The sequence below is a fragment of the Amborella trichopoda genome, chromosome 5, assembly GCF_054954075.1.
Source record: "Amborella trichopoda isolate Santa Cruz 75 chromosome 5, AtrichopodaSantaCruz75HAP2 v2.0, whole genome shotgun sequence".
Classification (NCBI taxonomy): domain Eukaryota; kingdom Viridiplantae; phylum Streptophyta; class Magnoliopsida; order Amborellales; family Amborellaceae; genus Amborella; species Amborella trichopoda.
The window spans coordinates 11,460,376-11,480,846 of NC_142340.1; the positions used below are offsets into that span (position 1 = coordinate 11,460,376).

General features: G+C 36.5%; 1 protein-coding gene across 2 annotated transcripts; it reads right to left on the minus strand.

Moving 5' to 3' along the window:
- Positions 1-13,549: 13,549 nt before the first annotated feature.
- LOC18443628 (IQ domain-containing protein IQM1) lies at positions 13,550-19,716 on the minus strand. 2 transcript variants are annotated; one of them, XM_020673223.2, is made up of 11 exons: positions 19,179-19,598; positions 18,969-19,086; positions 17,350-18,040; positions 16,772-16,886; positions 16,468-16,533; positions 15,961-16,049; positions 15,744-15,831; positions 15,474-15,620; positions 15,148-15,240; positions 14,863-14,964; positions 13,550-14,479 (listed from the first exon to the last, which is right to left on the minus strand). In XM_020673223.2, the coding sequence occupies exons 3-11, from the start codon at positions 17,937-17,939 to the stop codon at positions 14,003-14,005; spliced, it is 1,767 nt and encodes a 588-aa protein (XP_020528882.1). In that variant the 5' UTR covers positions 17,940-18,040; positions 18,969-19,086; positions 19,179-19,598; the 3' UTR covers positions 13,550-14,002. The 2 variants fall into 2 exon arrangements, with proteins under 2 accessions (XP_020528882.1, XP_011626842.1); XM_011628540.3 differs by lacking the exon at positions 18,969-19,086 and having other exon boundaries at positions 19,179-19,716.
- Between the last annotated feature and the right edge of the window lie 755 nt (positions 19,717-20,471).

Sequence of the window (20,471 nt, forward strand, 5' to 3'; positions counted from 1 at the left end):
GAAACGGCATGCAACAAAGACCTGTAAAAAAACTCTAATAAGAGCACAAAAATTGAATATTACATAGGCTGCTATGTTGTTTTCCACTTGATTTACCACTGCAAACATGAAAATGACAAGCAACAAAAACCAAAGAATATTATCTAATAAAAACACAAAATTAATGCAACAAAAGCATAAAGTTTGAGGATCTGCTAATGCCAAGTTACTGAAGCTCCAACATCCCCCATTCCCTTAGATGCTTCTATTTTGAACAAAAAACCTAGAATTCTCCTTGACCTCTAACTTTTAACCAAAATGCTGAAGACAACAATGTGGCACTAATGATCCATACACACCAGCGAAACATGCTACTTAGTTTGCAAAAGTTGCAGAAATTAGTCTTCGAATTAGGACACAGGATGAAAGGGAGAGAGAAGGAGATGAATATGTAGAGAGAGACTAGAGAGATAGAGCTTGCATGAGGAGAGAACTTTGATGAGAGAGAGGGGCTTCTGTGTGGAGAGACCTTGACGAGCGAGAGAGTCCTGCCTGTGGAGAGGAGACCTTTTAGATAAGAGAGAATGAGAGATTCGCAGGAGGGTAAAGATTTAAAAACAAACGTGACTAAGGCAAAAAATATTTGAGTCTCACCTGAATTTATTTGACACATTGTTTTGAGGGCAAAGTGATATATTTTTCAATGAACTAGAAATCTTTATGAGGTTATCCTTCCAAATAGTTATTGCCTTCAATCTGAATCATTTTTTCTTGGCCTTTGAGAATATTGCAATTTTTGGTACATCTTGGTACTTAGTCTTTCTAAGTTTTGTCTTCTTCACTCTCTATTTCTGAGTCTTTCTTTGCTTTGTCTTGTTCACTGTCTATATCTGGGTCTTTCTATCTCCAGGAAACCTCTAATTTTCTGGGTGCACTAACATACGTACCACAAATTTTTTTATAGAAAAGTCTATTGCTGGACTATTAAACTTTAGAAAAATATTTGATGAATCTAGTAACACCCTCAATTATACAAAGAATTTTGCATCTTGCAACACATTATTTAGACCGTGTATTTTCAAGATTTTCATAGGTTTATAGATCTACTTGATTTTAACCATTTTTGGAGTTTACAATTTTATAATTGAATATGAAAATAGATTTTAGATAATCTTAAAAAAAAATACACCAAAATTCCATATTATAACAAAATTTAGACGTGCGCGGCTTAATTGGATTATTTAAGGTTGTAACCTTATAGAAAGTAGGAACCACAACCTATACAAAATTTAGCCTTTTTTTTGGGGGGAAATTACTATAGGTAAATGCCCCTTGTAGGTATAAAGCATAGACTACAATGAACAAATAAATAGACATGGAGTTAACGTTCGAGTTCTTGGGGATCGCAATCCCGGATTTCATAAATCGATGACCTTATACTTTTGGGATCGAGATCCACTTTCTTCATGAGAGAGTTACATAGATTATAGGATCGGGGTCACAGCCTTTTTAGGATCTAGTTCTGAGAACATCGAGATAGCGATTTTAAAATTATGGGAGCGGGGATCTAGTTTGTTCGGGAACCATATGTACAATGTTACGGAACACGTTCTGTGAGACAATGGGAGCGAGATCAGTGAAGAAGAGGGAGCAAACTCCGTTGTGATTGGGATCAAGATCCATGTATTAGAAGGAGCGAGTTCCTTTGTGAATGAGAGTGAGATCCATGAAGTAGAGGAAGCGAGCTCCATTGTGAATGGGAGCGAGATTCCCAATGTAGAGGGAGCGAGCTCTGTTGTGAATAGGATCAAGAATCCTAAAAATTGGAACGAGATCCCAAAAAGTTCGAAACAAGTTCCCTGCGAGATCCCGGTCACCAGAACGCCGGAGCCAGATTTCGGAGCGGGTAGGGTGGCACCCCCGATAACTATGCTCTAAACAATCAAATTAGAGCCTACCTCAAAAATTTCACTAGATGAGGTTTTTTTTATGCCCAAATATCCTCAAATTGATCATCTCGACATCAAGATACATGAACATGAGAACAAAATGGATTTCAAGTTTCGAAAATAGTGCATCTTGTAACACATTTTTTGACCATCAATTTTTAAGATTTTTAAGTTTCCATAGATCTGCTCGATCTACACTATTTTTAAACTTTTAAATTTTATAATTAAATATAAAAATATATTTTACGGCTACCACAAAGATTTCCAGTATTGCAACCACATTTCTTGACACTATTTGAAGGTACGCTTTACTTTGATTGTTTAGAGCCTCGGCTCTATATAAATCGCACCCTTTACAAAATTAACAATATTCTTTTACAAGACACCAAGACAAATTTGAGTTTCTTTACAAGACACTTTTTTATGATCCAACTATTAGATGAGGAATGAGAAAGCAAATGTAGCAAAGAAATGCCTTTGAGAAAGACCAGATGAACACAATAAGACAAGATGAGGGAGATAATAGAAAGAAAATATTACCATTGTAGAATGTAGCAAGATAAGAAAGTGTATATTGAGATCTTACCATTGTAGAAGATAACAAGAGAAAAAAGTGTATATTGCATGTAACAAGATAGGAAAGTACACATTATACCATTGTATTATCATTATATATACAATGAAAGAACCACCACAAGAAATTAATGTGAGGCACAAGTATCTTCTCAAAAGTTTCTTTCTCTCTCTAGAATTCTTTATGGTATCAGAGCAATATCGATCCTCTCAACCCTCCACCTTGAGGCCATTCCTCTCCCAAAGTTAATCTCTCTATCTATTTCGAGCCTTCCAACGTGAGTATTTTCGGTCTTCTGTATTTATTAATTTCTAGATTCTTGCTCTTGCATACAGTCTTCCGTATTTATTAATTTCTAGATTCTTGCTCTTGCATACAGTCTTCCGTACTTATCATCTCTGCTTAGCATCTTCTTTATCATCATTGCATGTTAAGATAGGCGTTGCAACAATCTTTATTTTATTTTTTCAGCCTTTTGTCTTTATCATCTCTCCCTATCTCCTAAACTCTATCTTTCCTTAAACCTTCCCCACATTCCATCCTAGTACCCTTCACTTATATTCATTGTTATCAAAGACTTGCAAAGTAAGTCTTGTTTACAAAACGTTCAATCTCTTGCAAAATCTTGCAAAGCCTATCACCTCTTTTTTCACTCTACCCTCTCTCTCCAGCAATATTTTGTTTTAATCTTCATTTCTACTGGTTTTTTTTTAAAAAAAAAACCTATGACCTTGCATCGAACGTCCAACTATCTCTCTTAGCATCCTCATCTCATGTCACTTAACCTTCATGCACAACCTAAATTCACTCTCTCTTACCCTCTCTCATCAAGTACCTTTTATCACAATGGACGGCTCATCCTCATCAAATAAGTATCCTTATCCCTTCACCTTTAACATAGGAAATTTTGTGTCTATTAATAGACACAAAATAATTATCTATTATGGGAAACTCAAATGCTCTCTCATTGAGAGTCAATAATTTTTTGGATTCATTATTGGTGATTGCTCTACACCAAGTCAAAAGATTTCATCTCTTGATGGTAAGAGTGTAATCAAAAACCCAGATTATAAATCATGGCTAAAGTCCGACCGTCTTCTTAAAGCCTAGATCACAAGGACATTATTTTTAAGAGTGTCTCAGCCTTATTGTTGACCTCAAGACTTCTGCAGAAGTTTGAAAATGCTTGAAAAATGCCTACGTAGGTAATTCTCAAGCTAGGGAGTTCCAACATATGCAACAACTCCAACTCTGCAAGAAAGGGAATTTAACCTTATCAGAATACATAAGCAAATTCAAAAGTATTTGTGAGGATTTCGCGGCTATTGGAAAACATGCACCAGATGAAAATAAGGTATTTTTGCGCCTTAACGGACTTGGTCCAAAATATGAGAATTTTGCTACCACTATGTTCAAGCCTCTGATTCCTTCATATTCTAAAATTACACTTTATTCAAAGCTATGAGATTAGAAATCAGCCCCAGGTCTCTGATGAATACTCATATCCAAATCAAAATATAGCATTTATTGGACAACAAAAATTCTTTGGACCCAATAAAGGTAACCGGAATTACAAAGGTAGAGGGAGAAACAACTATGGTGGTCAACAGTTCTTCAACTCTCAAGGACGTGGTTTTGTTCAAACTGGTCAAATCAGTAATGGGGGTTGTGAGATGACCCAAAAAAACCAAAAAAGTGGTGGTACACTTTTGATGCGACCCATGGGTCAATTCCAACAAGTTTCCCAAATACAACAATCTACTCAGGAAAATTGTCAAATTTGTGAGAAACTTGGACATGTTGCATTCAAGTGTTGGCAGCAATTCAATCACACGTACCAATCAGAAGACATTCCTCAAGTCCTTGCTATAATGACTATAGCTGATTCACAAGGCTCAAAATGGTTCTCAAACGCATGAGCTTCCACTCATATGACATGAGATCCAGGTAAGTTACAAAATCTTCGTCCCTTTAGAGGCACAAATACAGTTGGTTGGGAATGGTAAATAATTAACTAGTTCACATGTTGGTGATGCAAATATTGCTATTGAATTTAGAAAATTCAACGTTTCTAATGTGTTTTTGGTGCCTAAAATGAAAAAGAACTTGTTATCTGTTAATCAATTTACAACAGATTTCCTTTGTACTTTTAAATTCTCATCAAATGGTTTTCTGATTAACGAGAGTAGAAAGGGAGGATTGTATACACTTGAAGAAGTTAAACAAACTTTATTATCTAATCAAAATAAAAGAACATCAGAAGATATGTAGCATCAACATCTTGGACATCCTCAAAATAAAGTAGTTCGTTATTAGAATCTAAACAGTTGATCAATGTTGATGCATGAGATAAATCTTATTTTGTTTGTGTTAGTTGTTAGATGGGAAAAAGTTGTAAGCTTCATTTTAGTGGTGTTGATAAAACCTCTATTGATTTAAGATTCATTCAGATTTATGGGGCCCTACTCCAATTTTATCTAATCAAAATTATCAATTTTATGTGGTATTTGTTGATGATTACCCTCGTTTTACTTAAATTTATCCTTTGAAACAAAAATCTAAATTTTTAGTTGCATTTATAAAATTTCATCATATGGTTAAAAGAAGATTTGATAAAAGAATTAGAGTTTTTCAATGTGATGGAGGTGATGAATTTGCCAAAAAATAATTTCTTGATCATCTTAATGACAAAGGTATCATGGGACAATTATCATGTCTGGGAACCCCTAAGCAAAATGGAATAGCTGAAAGGAAAAAGTGAAATATTGTAAAATTTGGCCTTACAACGATATTTCATACAGGAATTCCTAAAAAAATTTGGGTAGAAGTCTTTCATACTGTCGTATTTGTTATCATCAGAATTCCCTTTACCAGTTTAAAAATGGATTCATCATACTCATAATTATTTGGACGCTTACCAAACTACTCCTCACTTCGAGTATTTGGTTGTCGATGTTTTCCCTATCTTCGAGACTATGCTGCAAACAAATTTAGTCATCGTTCTCTTTTATATGTATTCTTGGGCTATAGTGTCTAGCATAAGGGGGCTACTGATGTCTACATCCACCCACAAGACGTGTTTATATCTCTAGATGCATTGTATTTGATGAAAATATGTCTCCTTATGCCAACCCCAATTCTATCCACCTATGCAGAATGGTCAGAGTGTAAGAGTCTGACATATAGGCTCCTTCCTCTTCTAATTCATCAGTTCCATATGAACCACCCATATGGGATGCCCATGATGTATCTAGTCCCTCAGATCCTTCTTTGCCCATCACCAATGATAGATCTCACCAATGATAGATCTCCAACTTCTCTTTTATAGGGAGATGTCACCACTGCAACATCGATCCACGATGTCCATGATGATGCAACACACAACTATGGTGATGAAAATGTTGCTACTCAAGAAACCAATCAATCCAATTTTTTACCAGTATCTGAGCATCCCGTCATCACATGGTTACAAGATCTCAAGATGGTACTTGAAGACCTCGAATTCTCCTATCCATGACAGCAATATCTAGTTCTCATACTATTGAAATATCCCTTCTAAACCTAAAACCATTAAGTCTGCCTTAGGCCATTCGGGTTGACATCGCGTTATGGAAGAGGAAATTGAAGCCAGATATATTAATTCAACTTAGGAGCTAGTTCCACGTCTTCCAAGTATGAATGGTGTTAATTGTCGTTGGGTCTATAAGTTTAAATTAAAGTCTGATTGAAGTCTAAAGAGACTTAAAGCTAGACTAGTTGTTAAATGATACAATCAGGTTGTTGGAATCGATTTATCTGAAATATTCAATCCTATTATTAAGTTTGCTAGTATTCGAATTATGCTCACCATTGCTATTGTGTGCCACTGGCCTATCAAATAACTTGATGTGAAAAATAATTTCCTGCATGGCTTTCTTAAGGAACCTGTATTTATGGAACAACCTCCTGGATTTGTGAACTCAAAATATCCAAATCATGTGTGCAAATTAAAAAGAGCTTTATATAGTTTCAAGCAAACACATCGTACCTGGTTTGATCAATTTAGTGCCTATTTATTATCATTGGGATTTTATTGAAGCATTGTTGAATCATTTCTATTTGTTTCTCGCACTACTATAGGCATTATTATCCTTCTTATGTTAATGATATTGTTATTACTGGTGATAACTCGAATCTTTGGAGTGGTTCATTTCCCAACTTGGAAGGAAATTTGCAATGAAAGATCTTGGACCTCTTCGTTACTTTCTTGGTATAGAGGTATCTTATTTTTCACGTGACATTTTTCGCTCACAAAGAAAATATGTCCGGGATCTTCTTGATCGTACTCAGATGCTCGATGCCAAACCTATTTCAACACCAATGGCAATAAAGAATATTATTCATGGGAATACTGATCCATCTATTTATCGGAGCATTGTTGATGCACTTCAATACATTTCCATAACACGGCTAGACCTTTCCTATAGTGTTAATACAATATGTTAATTTATGCATGCGCCTACAATTGCACATTTTCAGGCAGTTAAGCGGATTCTTCATTATCTCGATGGTACACAATCATGTGGTATAAGAATCTTATACGCTAATTCTCTTGAGTTATATGTCTTCTCTAATGCAGACTGGACTGGGTATACAACAACCTGTCGTTCAACCACTAGTTTCTGCTCTTATCTTTGTTTCAATTGCATATCTTGGAGTGCTAAAAAACAATCGCGTGTAGTTTGTTCTAGTGCTGAAGTGGAATATCAATCTATGATATCCACTGCTGTAGAACTGAAATGGTTTTCTTTTATTCTTCGGGATATTGGGTTGCCACTTCCTCAACTACCAACACTTTTTAGTAACAATATTAGTGCTCTCTATATGCCAATTAATCATGTTTTTCATGCACGAACAAAGCACATTGAGTTAAACTATCATTTTGTGCGTGAAAAGGTTACTCTTGGATTACTTAACGCTCGTTTTGTTTCCTCTCATTAATCAAATAATTGATAGCTTCATCAAGTCTTTGCCACGAGATGTTTTTTGAGATCTTAACTTCAACTTCGGGCTCCAAATACCTCCTCAGCCGAGTTTGAGGGGGAGTAATAGAAAGAAAATATTACCATTGTAGAATGTAGCAAGATAGGAAACTGTATATTAAAATATTGTCATTGTGGAAGGTAACAATACAGGAAAGTGCATATTGTATGTAACAAGATAGAAAATTGCACATTTTACCATTGTATTGCTATTAAATATACAATGAAAAAACCACCACAAGAAATTAATGTGGAGCACAATTATCTTCTCAAAAGTACCTTTCTCTCTCTAGAATTCCTTAGGAGAGACTTGCAGAGAGCCAGAGACAATGTTAGAGAAAGAGAGTGACGAAAGACCTACAATAGAAAGAGAAGGTAACGGATTCAACCATAGGAGAAACGATACACTTACAGATCGAGATCGTGTCTCTGAGGAGGTCCCTTTCAAGAAGGCTTTGATACCATGTAAGAATTTGAAAGGGAAAATATCTCCCTACATCTTGTTTTTGTGTATCATTTTTCAACCGATCTAGAGTTTTTAAATATTTCTGACGACACATAGATTTCACAAAACATATCTTCTAACCCTCTAGACCTTGTTTATCCCTTTTCACTTGCCCAAACAAAGTTAAAAAATACACTCTCATCTATTTCTTTCTAAACGTCTATCTCTTTCTCTATAATGTTCGCTCACTCTCACCAATAATGTGGCCATAGAAGAGCTAAGTTGTAGGGGAATTATCCTTGTCCTTGTACAAAGTATTTCATCCAAATCATATTTTTTTGTCCAAGAATATGCAGGTTTTTCTTCCTAATATTTGATGGCTTTTTTTGGATTTTTAAAACATTTGGTGGTTTTGCTCTTTCTATCTTGTTTGAATTTTGTTTCTGTTATGCACACTTAAAAATCCATCGGTGAGAGAGAGACCTTATATAGAGAGAGGTTTAGAAAGAATTAGATAGAGGTGTCTTTTTTAACTTTATTTGAGCAAAAAAAGTACAGACAAAAGGGTAAATTGGGTTCAGGGGGTTAGAAGATATGTTTTGTGAAATTCTTATGTAGCCAGAAATTTTTAAAAATTTTGAGTGTGTTGAAAAATGGTATACCAAAATAGAGTGTACGAAGATATTTTCCCAATTTGAAAACCCTAGAGAGGGGGGAAAATAACACTCCTTCATTCATTCCAACCACTCCACCACATTTCATTTTCTCAATAACATATATATGTAAAATAAAAAGCAAAAGACTAAAGTACTCTTGAGGGTAAGAGAGAATAAATAAATGGCTATACAATGATAAATAACTCTCTTAACACATTCCCTAGTTCCCTTCTTCGCCCCTAGAACTCCCATAAAAATTGAGTTTAACCCATACCAATTGGTGGTGTTTCCCATTTATCAGATTTTAGCAATTTTCTCCTTGATTGTACAAGCATTTGCTTGTTGTTGATACTTCTATGAACTCTTCTGATGCTTGTGTCCAACCCACTATAGAAGCCATTGTTTTGTACTTGACCTCCTCTAATTCAGGAACCCTATCTTCAAAGGCCCTCATATTCCTTTCTTTCAAGAGATGCCACATATTGCAGCAACTGCAATACCCCAGAGTCTAATGCCCAATTTTAGAAATGAGTCGAATGCCCAATTTTAGAAATGGGGAGCCACCCACTGTGCAAATAGTTGAGTAACAGATTTTGGGGTTAGCCATTGAAGCTGGAATTGTTGCAATATCAATTTCCTCATCTCCCTTGTACATGAGCAATGAAGAAATTGATGATCTTTAGTACCGACACCAAGGAGAGCCGAGCAAGCAGGGCTCGCTGATTGCAATAATTACTACATCTTCCATAGGATGCTGGGACACATGGTCGACGGTTGCTTCCTCATTAAAGATCACATTGAAGCCCTGATCCAAAAGGCGCAAATTCATCGTGATGGCATCCTCATGTGCTTTACTTAGGAGGCAAATATTGGTCAAAATTAATCATCTTCTTCTCAACTGCTCAATGGATAATAACCTACTCTTAATTGTCAACAATATAAAAACTTTCACATGATATGGTATACATAATGCCCAAGCTTTCTTCACATAATTGGTTGGGTTTATATATTAGTCCTTATTCAACTTAGCATATAAGGACTTCACCTAAAAGCATCCTCTAGCACTTAGTTCCCATGCTACTAAATCTTGCATTTCAGGGTAATAGTTTACATCCTGCAGTATAGCTAATATTTAGGTGTAATATCTTGCTAGCTCTTCATCCACTCTTCTAAATAGAATTAATAACTAAATTAGAATGATAGAATATTAGAATGAATCCAAAGAGCTAAATCCAAGTGCAGAATCTGCAGCTAAGAACAAATATTTCGAGCCGGCTTCTGTGGAAAATTCAGACTCTCTTTTTGATGCTGTGATCACATAAAAACATAAACTTTGAGGCTCACTATTATCCATGGTCAGGCTGCTTTCTGGGACATGCTTGGATCTTGGATGTTCAAAGCTATTTGACTCAGCCATTTGCTTTTCCAGGAGATTGTCTTCAAGCCATGTCCATAATTCTGCTATATCTTCGGAAAAGAGGTCCGAAATATTCTATAGCTTTCCATGCATATGATGAATTGATGATGAACTATTTGTCCCCAACTTGTTTGAAATGATACTTCCTCAGCCCCTCCATGTTTAGCTCCTAGTAAACTTATTTCCGCAACATATCATCTCCGGTTGCTACTCTCCACTACTATTTGGCTAACAAAAATTCATTCATATCGAGTTTCGAATTAGATATACTTTGGGAAAAATAAAATTTATAAAAAAGTGACTCATGAGGGTAAAATATATAACTAAGAGTGAACTTTAAATTCCTCAACTTACACATGACATGTAATCGTAAATTTCCTTTTCTCTCCGGATATTTTGATTGCTAAGATGAGATGATATTTTACTGGCTTACAAGATCATCTCACATTTTAGAGAAATTTATCAAAATACATTCAAGAGATGGGTTATTTAACATTTTACTTCTTTAGTAGATTTCATTTAAAAAAGGGTGCGGTTTGTATAGAGCCTAGGCTCTAAACAATCACATTAGAGCCTACCTTCAAATAGTGTCGAGTAATGTGGTTTCATTACTGAAAATCTTTGTGATAGTCTTAAAATATTTTTCATCTTAATTTATTAAGCTTAAAAAGTAATGTAGATCGACAGATCTATGAAAACTTGAAAATCTTTAAAATTGACAGTCCAAAAATGCATTACAAAATACCTTATTTTCAAAACTTGACGTCCATTTTTTTCTCATGTCCATACATCTTGATGTCGAAATGATCAAGTTGAGGATATTTGAGCATCAAAACAACCTCTTCTAGTGAAATTTTTGTTGTAGATTTCCAATTTGATTGTTCAGAGACTCGACTCTATATAAACGTTTCCCTTTTGAAAAAACCCTTTGAAAAAAGTCATGGTGAATAATTGAAAATCGGTGGTTCTTAGATATATATTGAAAATTTTCTTTACTTTTTATCGATATCTACGGTCCTATATTCCAGGTTCTCTCAAGTCAAGGAACAAGAATCCTATCTACACTATACCTAATTAAGTAAAATAGATTTGTTTTTCCCACAAAATCATACTGACTGATCATTTGCTACCTCCGGGTAAAACTCATGTTAGGAATATTTTTCTACCCCCATAATTTTGGGGATGTAGCCTCTATAACCTAATAACCAATGTCAAATGCTGAAAAAAAATCCAAGCTTTTTTCATGAAGTATGTGCCTCAAAAATATTGACATCTCATGATTGAACAAGAACCATTCAAGTTTTGGGAAGCAAGATCTGCGTGTTCAAAAACTGAAAATCTAAACCTCTTTCCTTGAAATAATCATGATGATACTTAGATGAAATCCAAAGTTTCGGAATTCTGACAAAAAAAAAAATTCTCACCAATTACTCTTCTGCCGAGGTAGTTGTTGGACATTATGCTCCCCCGAGCATGCGATTTTTTTTTTTTGGATCTTTTTACCTGTTTAGCTCTTTTATTTTTCTTCGTTTTAAATTTTTGAGACAATTGTTTCATCTTCTTTAATAGCTATTGAGGTATTTCCTTTTTCCCATGTAGTTATATTCTCATTTTGTGTATATTTAGCTATTGCAAACGATATGGTTTCTAATTCAAATTATAATTTACATTTTGTAATTTTATTTTTGAATGGTCGTTGAGGAACAAAGGGAAGAGCCCATTCACCTTGTGAAAAAACAAACTGCGGTGTAGAAAGAAAGTATTCTATGAACCCACGGGTCCATATTGGTCTTGGCACCCACGGGGTCAACTCCTCCTTAGAAATGATTGCCTAAAACTATAAGATCACATTTGTCAGAGAATAATATTTGAATGGAAACATTGATTTTAATCACAAAAGTTCCCAAAATCAATTTCACATCCAGGGAATTTTGAGCTAAAAAAAAAAATCCCAAATTTGATATTAGGAGGAATCAAATAAGATATGAGAATAATTTAGGTCATACATATTCATTTTACAACGGCTGGCAACAGGCCAAGGCTTGAATGGGGCCAGCCCCGATCCTGGTCTCTCAATAAGCCAGCCCGGTTCTGACCAAGCCTAGCCTTGACCCAATCTAAATGGGGCCTAGTAAACTCAAAAGGAAATATAAGGAGCAAAATAAGGGAAAAGGGGTTGGTCCAACCCACCCCTATCCCAAGACCAACAGGGCCCAACCCTCAAGCCGAGGTAGCCTAGCCCTCAAGCTATATTTTGTGGCCCAAATCATAGTTTTTCAGGGTCGAGCTAGGCTGCCCAGTCCATTGCCAACCTTATACCTCACTATGCTTTGTAATGTAATGTACAAATTTTTGGGCTAAATGATCCAAATATACAATTTGAACCCATAGATCAGTGATATGGGTAGTATGAGGAATCGAACTTGAGATGCAGTGCCATATGGTACTCCTCACGTGCCATGAATATTCGGAAATTGTCAGTCATGATAGTCATCACCATCCAATCAAAGCTTAGTAAGACAGTGGGAACCACCAACAAATGATAATACTCCAATGTCTAAATGGTTGATCCCTCTCTCCCTCACCATCAAACAGTAAAATGGATGGAGATTACCCTCATGACTACCAGTTTTGTTTAGGACTTAGTTGTTTTCCCTATTTATTAGAGGGGCATGTTGCTCGCAAATAAATTGCAAGAACTACTCATTTTTGTATAAGAAACTATTAGGACCTTGTAAGGGTTTTATTACCTTGCACATAAAATGCAAAAAATGAAATGTACATAAAATCTTAATTCACCTTGAGGGGGGCAAAACACAAATTAACCCCAAGGGACCTTTGCTCTTGCATGAGGTGCGTAATATTGTAACAGGTAGGGATAGTGTCCCCTTGCTGAATGGTAGATCCCTTAATGCAATGGTGCAAACACCTAGTTGTTGAGAACAATATTTTCAAGTGTTTCCCTTGTTTATGGCAACATGCCTTGGTACATTCTGAAAGCACCTCAAAACAACTTGGTATTATGATTTTCATTTTAGCATTTTGGGAAACAACTTAGTTGATGGTGGAAGCACCTTACAAGTTCCGTATACTATGATCAGTGCTGGACTGAAAAGAGGGAATTGGATGGTCCTGCATTTTCATGGAGAAGGAAACCAAGGCAAAGAACCAATGGATAGTAATAATATCTAGGTTGGTTATGCAAAAATATGGAGAGCTCATACTCTGATTTTTATTTTAGTTTAACTCAAATATGATGTCTTTTTTTGGACAACTTCTAGCTTGATATTTCCTCAATTATTGAAAGTTTTCAATAGTTTTCGTAATGAGAATTTACCCAAAAAATAATTATCAGAATACCCTCTTATACGCTAACTCTTTGGGTGCTACAAAGTTTTACAATATGATTATGATTAAACAAAAGTAATATTCAGCAATAATTTGATCAGAATACATGGCCATACCATCTTAAGATATGAACTGAAGCTTTAAAATGTGATTCAAGATCGATAAAAATGAGGTACTATCTTGCAATTAATGAATCATTTTCTTCACATGAATCTTCTCATGATACACAGCCGCTTTGTACAATGAAATTAAGAAAAGAATGGTTATTCTTCACAACAGGAAAAAAAAAAAAAAAATTTCATCGTAGTCAACTATTAAACTAAAGAATGGTTATTCCCAGCAAAAGAAAAATGAAAAAATCTAAATCCCAATGGGAAACAAAGGTTGTGTCCCAATTCCCCAATAAAACATAACAATTGCAAACCAATAAAAAATACCCAAGGCCTAGAAAACGAACCAAAACTGGAGCAATCTTCTTTCCAATTGCAGGGAGCTTTAGTTCATGGAGACCCTATGGTTAGGGATACCTTTAAGAGACTAGGGGATGACCTTACCCTATGACATGGAGCGAAATGAAGGATTTGGCCCCAGGGGTGGTTCCAAGGCCTAATGCTCAAAGTTTCCTTCCAATTGTAGGGAGACTTAGTTTGGTGGGTGGTCTGGGCACAGGGCTCGGAAGGGGTACCCCACATAGCCTAGGGGATAGCCTTACCCTAGGGCTAGGGCGTGGCGAAGGAATAGGCCCTTGATGTTGGCCAAAGGGTGAAGGGATGGTCCTAGGGCTAAGGTTAACCTTCTCCAATGCCCTAAATTGGAGCTCTATTGGATAGTCCCTAACACACCCAATACGTGGACCAGCTCCAGTTGTCCACTTAGATGATAGACGGTTTCCAAGAGGACATGGTGCAGCCTCTACCTCGGCCTCCTCTAATGTATCATCCTTCTCTTCTTTGGGTTTCTTGGTTGTGGAGGATTCCATGTTTTGGTTATCAACGACCATAGCAGCTGACACTGAGACCTCAGAAGCAAGAGCCTCAGCCTTCTCGGATTTTGATGTCTCGCTTGGGTTGTCATCGTCCATTGCGCTTGTCTGTAAGAATCAAGATAAAGATGCAACGAGTGAGATTCAAATGCGAAAAGTGAAAATGTTGATCAGTTCTCCTAAGGTTTTTTAGATGACTGCATATTGAATATTGTATTTCATAATTAAGGTCTGTTTCTATTGTAAAACAATTTGTATGACATCATGACCTAATCGACGGCGAAACCCAAACTCGCTACTTGAAAGTCATTTATCCTGTATAAAGCTATGTAGAGGGTCCTTCAGTCATTATTGAAATTGCAAGTCATTGTTATGACCCAAGAACCAGTAAAAATTGATATTTGTTTTCCATTGTAGTAAGGCCGGATTGCAACTAGATATTGATTAGATAAGATCATTAGTACATAAATCGAAAGGGAAGAAGTGGGTACCTTGACATCGGTGAGGTCGATATTATTCTCCTTGAGAAAGGTGACAAACTCTTTAAAGTTCTCCTCAGTTGGGAGGTAGTGACCACTATATGGCCATATGGCCTGCAGAAAACAACAGTTATTAGCAATATTATTCTATTGTTTATTGGGGTAAATATGCTAACGGAGCATTCACTTTTCAGATTTTCTAATGACGTGTGCCGCTAGTTCTTGAAGCAGAGAAGAGAAGAGGAGAGAGAGAGATCTTTTGACAGAAGTGATTAGATAACACGATATAGTACTCACTTTGAGAATTCCTTTTTCAGAAATTAATCTTCCGGCTGCTGATGTAGCTCCCCCAGCCAAAAAACTAGAATGTTGAAATGAGCCTTTCTTCTTCTGCAAGTACGACAAATGAAGAATTGTTACTAAAGTAAATATAGATAGAGAGAGAGAGAGAAGAGAGATTATTTGCTGTTTGAAGAGGAAAATAGTAAAGTTCAAAAGCAAGAAAAAACTTTTACTTTCCCCTTAGCAAGGATTTTACTTTCACATTAGATCTTGCAATTAGCAAGGATTTTACTTTCACATTAGATCTTACAAAATGAAAAACTATTGGTCTGAGAATTCACCTGCCCCACGTATAAGTTCCTCGATGTGCTCAGGACAAAAATCCATTTTGACCCTTTAGTCCCTTCAGTTGTGTCCAAAATAATCCTACTTTGCCTATACACAAGCCTCCCATTGTCTACAATCACCTCATATGCTTCCCTTTCTTTCTGCATGACCAAAGAAAAGCAAAACAGGAGTAAGTACAAAATTGCTGGTCTTTAAGAACAATAAAAACCCATAATTTGTGATCTCAAGATAACATCAGGAATTCTTAGAAATCGGCGACTCACCGGGCCCAGATATTGGATGCATTGACGATTAAGATCACACCTAGGGCACTTAGCAAGATTTACCTCTTTCCCATCACCAACATCCAACCTGTGATCCCAATTTATTTCAGAAAAATAAACTAAATCTGAAATGTATAGCGATTTGTTTATATATATATATATATATATTACTATTCTTCCACAATAAATAATAGAAGTTTTGCAAAGGATGGCTTACCAGTAGAAGAAGGGTTGGCAACTTGCACTTTCATACCACATGTCATAATAAAAGTGCAGATTATGTCCATAACGATGGCGAGCATCAATCTGCAAGAAGAAAGAAAACGATGTGTGAGGTTTTCAGAAACACAATACAAAAAGTATGTTCATTGCATCCCATTATTGCATAAAATACTTTATCAAAAGACACCAATCACAGAAAGTACTAATCCACCAGGGAAACCCAAACCGCTCAACCATACTACTCAATTAAGGCCATATCATAATATGGTGATCGTTGCCAGAAAGGATAATCTCAAGTTTCCTATGACTACCTGTGTGTGGGTGTGTGTACATGTAGAAGACATAGTGATACATAGGCATATGTGCAGGTATAGATAAATAGGTAGATCGGAGATGAAGCAATATCGAAATTTGCATTGCTATGTATAACTTGGTGCAGCATCCATCACATTTCTCGCAATAGCAGATTTACTGATAAGTGTTTCACTAGATTGGAACATACCGCCTCAAGCCAGTGTTGCAAAGCTAGCTTTTGTGCTTTTTCATCCTTCGATAAACCCTTCCCAACCTGTATGAACACCGAACCTCATATCAGAAAATTCAGACCTATTGAAATAAAAAGATTGAAACTTTGGAATATGCTACTAACGATCTATAGATACATGGTTCTGCATATCCATAGAAGATATTTTAAATTTGTTTTATAGGTGTAGTTTACTAAGTTTAAAATTTTATTTATTAATAAGCAATAAATTTATGTCAACACAGTATATTGAATAACTTGAATCAAAGAGTATATAGCCTACCTTGGCTGCTCTTAGTCTTGCTCGGGACCACCGAGAAATAGCGGACTCTGGTTTTGTTATATCAAAAAAGGTCACAGAGCTCCTCTCTAGAACTGCAGAATCTAGTGCCTTCCACCTGACCACAAAAATTATATAGATTGTTAGACTACCATTAAAGTAAATCTTAGAATTTTAACCCCACTTTCTAAATTCCACATATACATCCAAGGATTAGAAAACAGGAATAGAAGAACATCTTTTTTGTGGGGAGGGGGGGATGGTAGTGTGTGAGGGGGTTTTGGGGGGGGGGCATGGAGAGAGAGAGAGAGAGAGAGAGGGGTCAAACTTTAGACCACTAGCATCAAAAGTTCAAACCCTTCATTATTTCATGGCAATAGATAAAAAGATATGACTAAGAAATTCAGAGAAAGACTGGTCACAAGACTATTAGACCAACAGAATCAAAACTTGAAAACCTTAATTTGTTGAACTCTGAAATAAACAAGGGAGAAATTGGAAACAGAGAAGACAATATGTAGCGAGAGAGAGAGAGGGAGATCAAGACAAAAAACTGTGGAGAGAGAGAGAGAGAGACAAACCAGAGCTCCTCAACAACGACGGCACAATCTGCAAGATTTCTTCGCGTCCGGTAACTCTTGTATACCTTTTGAAGCTTAACGGCTGCTGCATCCCTTTCGTTTAGGAGCCTGGGAGAGGATTCCTTGATGCTATTACTGGGTCTTAATGGAGATGCTTGGTTATTTTCTTTATTTCCAAAATTTAGGGGCCTGAGAGAGGATTCCTTGATGCTATTACTGGGTTTTAATGGAGATGCTTGGTTATTTTCTTTATCTCCAAAACTAATAGACCCACCAGCTCTCTCCTCTTCCAAACCTGGACCCTTAAATGAAATGGCAGTTTCAAGCTTCAAATTCTCAGAGTCCCATTTCTTGGAGCTTAATGATTCTTGAAGAACCATTTTCCCTGACCCAACTGATCTCAAAATGCTCTTAGGATCACCTCTTTTAAAGCTAAGTGACCTAACGCTGGTTTCTACTTCTTCTCCATCAAAACTGATTGATCTCAGTATTACAGTCTCGATGTTATTGGTTGAGTCCCTGATTCTATCTCTGTACGCTTCCAAATCTTCTCCCCAGAGTGAAGGGAATGATGAAAGAGATTGACCCATCAAAGTATCAGCAGAGAAAAAATGGTTTTTTCTAATTTTCAGATAAATAGATTCCTAGGCTCTTGGCTTTTCGTTTCTACAAAGCGATGAAGGGGAGGAACCTGAAAGAAGGAACAGAGAACCATTAAAATTAATTTTCCAGCGTTTATGGCTAAGCGTAGATGTACAATGCTCTTTTATTTTTGTAAAAGACAAAGGAAAAGTAGATATTTTGCTTATGCAAGATATCTATGATATGAATATATGATTCAGGTCAACAATAGCTAAAGTCTGAAGAGAATAAAAAGCAAATAATACAACATAATAAGGATTACATATTTTGCATTTGTAGGATGGTAAAACATCAAAAGAGAACATTTTCAAGAGTTCAGCAGTGAAAATGGAAATATGTTAACTTAAAAAAAAAAAAAAATTTTGCAATTATGGAAGGTCTTTAAATTAGCATAAATGAAGCAGAGGCGCATTTCGACTAATTGAGCAAAGATTAATGGAGAAAGTGGCAAGGAAAATGGAAAGAGCAGGACCATATTGAGATTGAACAAGCAAGATCATAACTCATAAGTCAGGTATAAATGGAACAAACTGAGTAGATAAAGAAAACAGCAAATTAAGAGCTTCGTGAATGATTCACCAGACATTTTTTCAAACTTCAAAGACCCATTTGAAGAACCACTTGAGTTTTTCAACATCAAGAAAACAGCAAAATTTGTTTCTTGTTTCTTCAATACTATCAAAACCCAAATAGAAAAAGGACACACAAGAAAGAGGAAAACAAAAGGGTCTTCTGTGATTTCGAAATCCTAACAAGGTATCCAAGCAAAAACCCGCCTCAAATTAAACAGAGTATACACAGAGATAACATTTCCATCAACCCAAACAAGAGAGAAAGATAGTTAGAGAGAGAAGAATGAAAAGAAGAAACAGGAATACAAAGTCACAAACCAAGGAAACCAAAACAGAAGAACAAATGCATAGAAGCAACTCCAAACAGAGAGAGAGATCATAGAGAGCAGAAGAAAAAACCCATACCATCAACTAAGCCAAGGCCAAAAGATGTACTGTGTGTGGATAACTATGAGGACTGTGTCCAACATGCTTGGCCTTTATATAGGAGGGGGCACCCCCTTAATGAATTCATTAATGGTAACTGCTTTCAATTCAAAGCGATGAAAATCTGAGTCCCTTCAAAGAGGCATGAATTCAACAACGCAAAAAACAAGGTTGAATTTTGAATTTCACCTTTCACCACCATGGAACACACAGGGAGCCAAAGTTTTCTTGTCTCTCACCCCAGATAACTTCAACACACCATCCGACTCGAAAGCATATATTGTTCAAGTTTGAAGCTGTCAAAACACGGGGTAAGACCACGCACCCCATTTCTTCCCTTCATTTCCCACCTCTCTCTCCTCTCTCTCTCCTCTCTCTTCTCTTCTCTCTTCTCTCTTCTCTCCTCTCTTCTCTCTTCTCTTTCCTCACTCTCTCTCTTGTTTTCCTGCAGCTCTCCCTCTCTGACTACCCAACTATTTCCCTTTCTTGTGCTGATTTCCCATGCACACACACTTTCTCTCTCTGTTCATGCCATGTTTCTCTCTGACCGCCCGCCCATGTCTTCCTGTAATTTCCCATGAACCCTCCCTCTCTCTCTCTCTCTCTCTCTACTACATTTCTTGTCTCGTTTTTCCTCTCTGACTAACTTCCCATTAGCCATTTGTTGTCTTTATTTGCCTCTGTAGTCCCTCTCTATCATCACTCTCTATGCAAAATCTAAAAGCTATACATTTACCCCCCTCCCTCCCTATTAAATCCCCTTCTATTATTTGTCCTTTACTTCTCTCTCTATTCCCGTGCTACTTGTTTCCCTCTCTAGAGAGAGAGCATAAGAACACTAGGTATACATCCCTTCAACGATTATAATTGCATAGAGGTCCTTCCTCTTTGCAAGATTTTAACTATTGGTGGCAACAGGTCGGGTCCGACTGCACTCGGGCCCAGACCCGAATAGCATGGTTTTGGATCCAGACCCGACCGGTCGAGTCTAAAAGTTTGACCCATACCTGTTAGGTCCCAGGTCTATCATGTTGAGTCTCGAACCTATCACATCAGGTCCTAGGTCTGGTCGGGTCCATTGCTACCCTCACTATGAGTTTATTTCTTTTCTTTTTTTACTTTTTTTTTAACCATCATATACTCATATTATTGGCAACAAAGTCACAATTGCCCTCCATTAGATTTTAAGTTGTATGATTTGTCGTTTAATAGCTAAAAATGACTACAAGTTCTTATCGTATACACTTTTTAATACACCCAAATGGATAGGCCTTGCAGTGTTTTATCTTCTACAGTTTATAGGTACGGGTCGGGTCCAACTGGACCCAAACCCAAACCCAAATAGTATTTGGGTCAAGGTTGTGGACCCAAACCTGACCCCTTGGGTCCAAATGTTGGATCTATACTCGGACCCATATTGGGTGTACCTGATATAGACAAATTCGTTATTGAAAATGATAAGACAATTCGTTATTGGAGTAA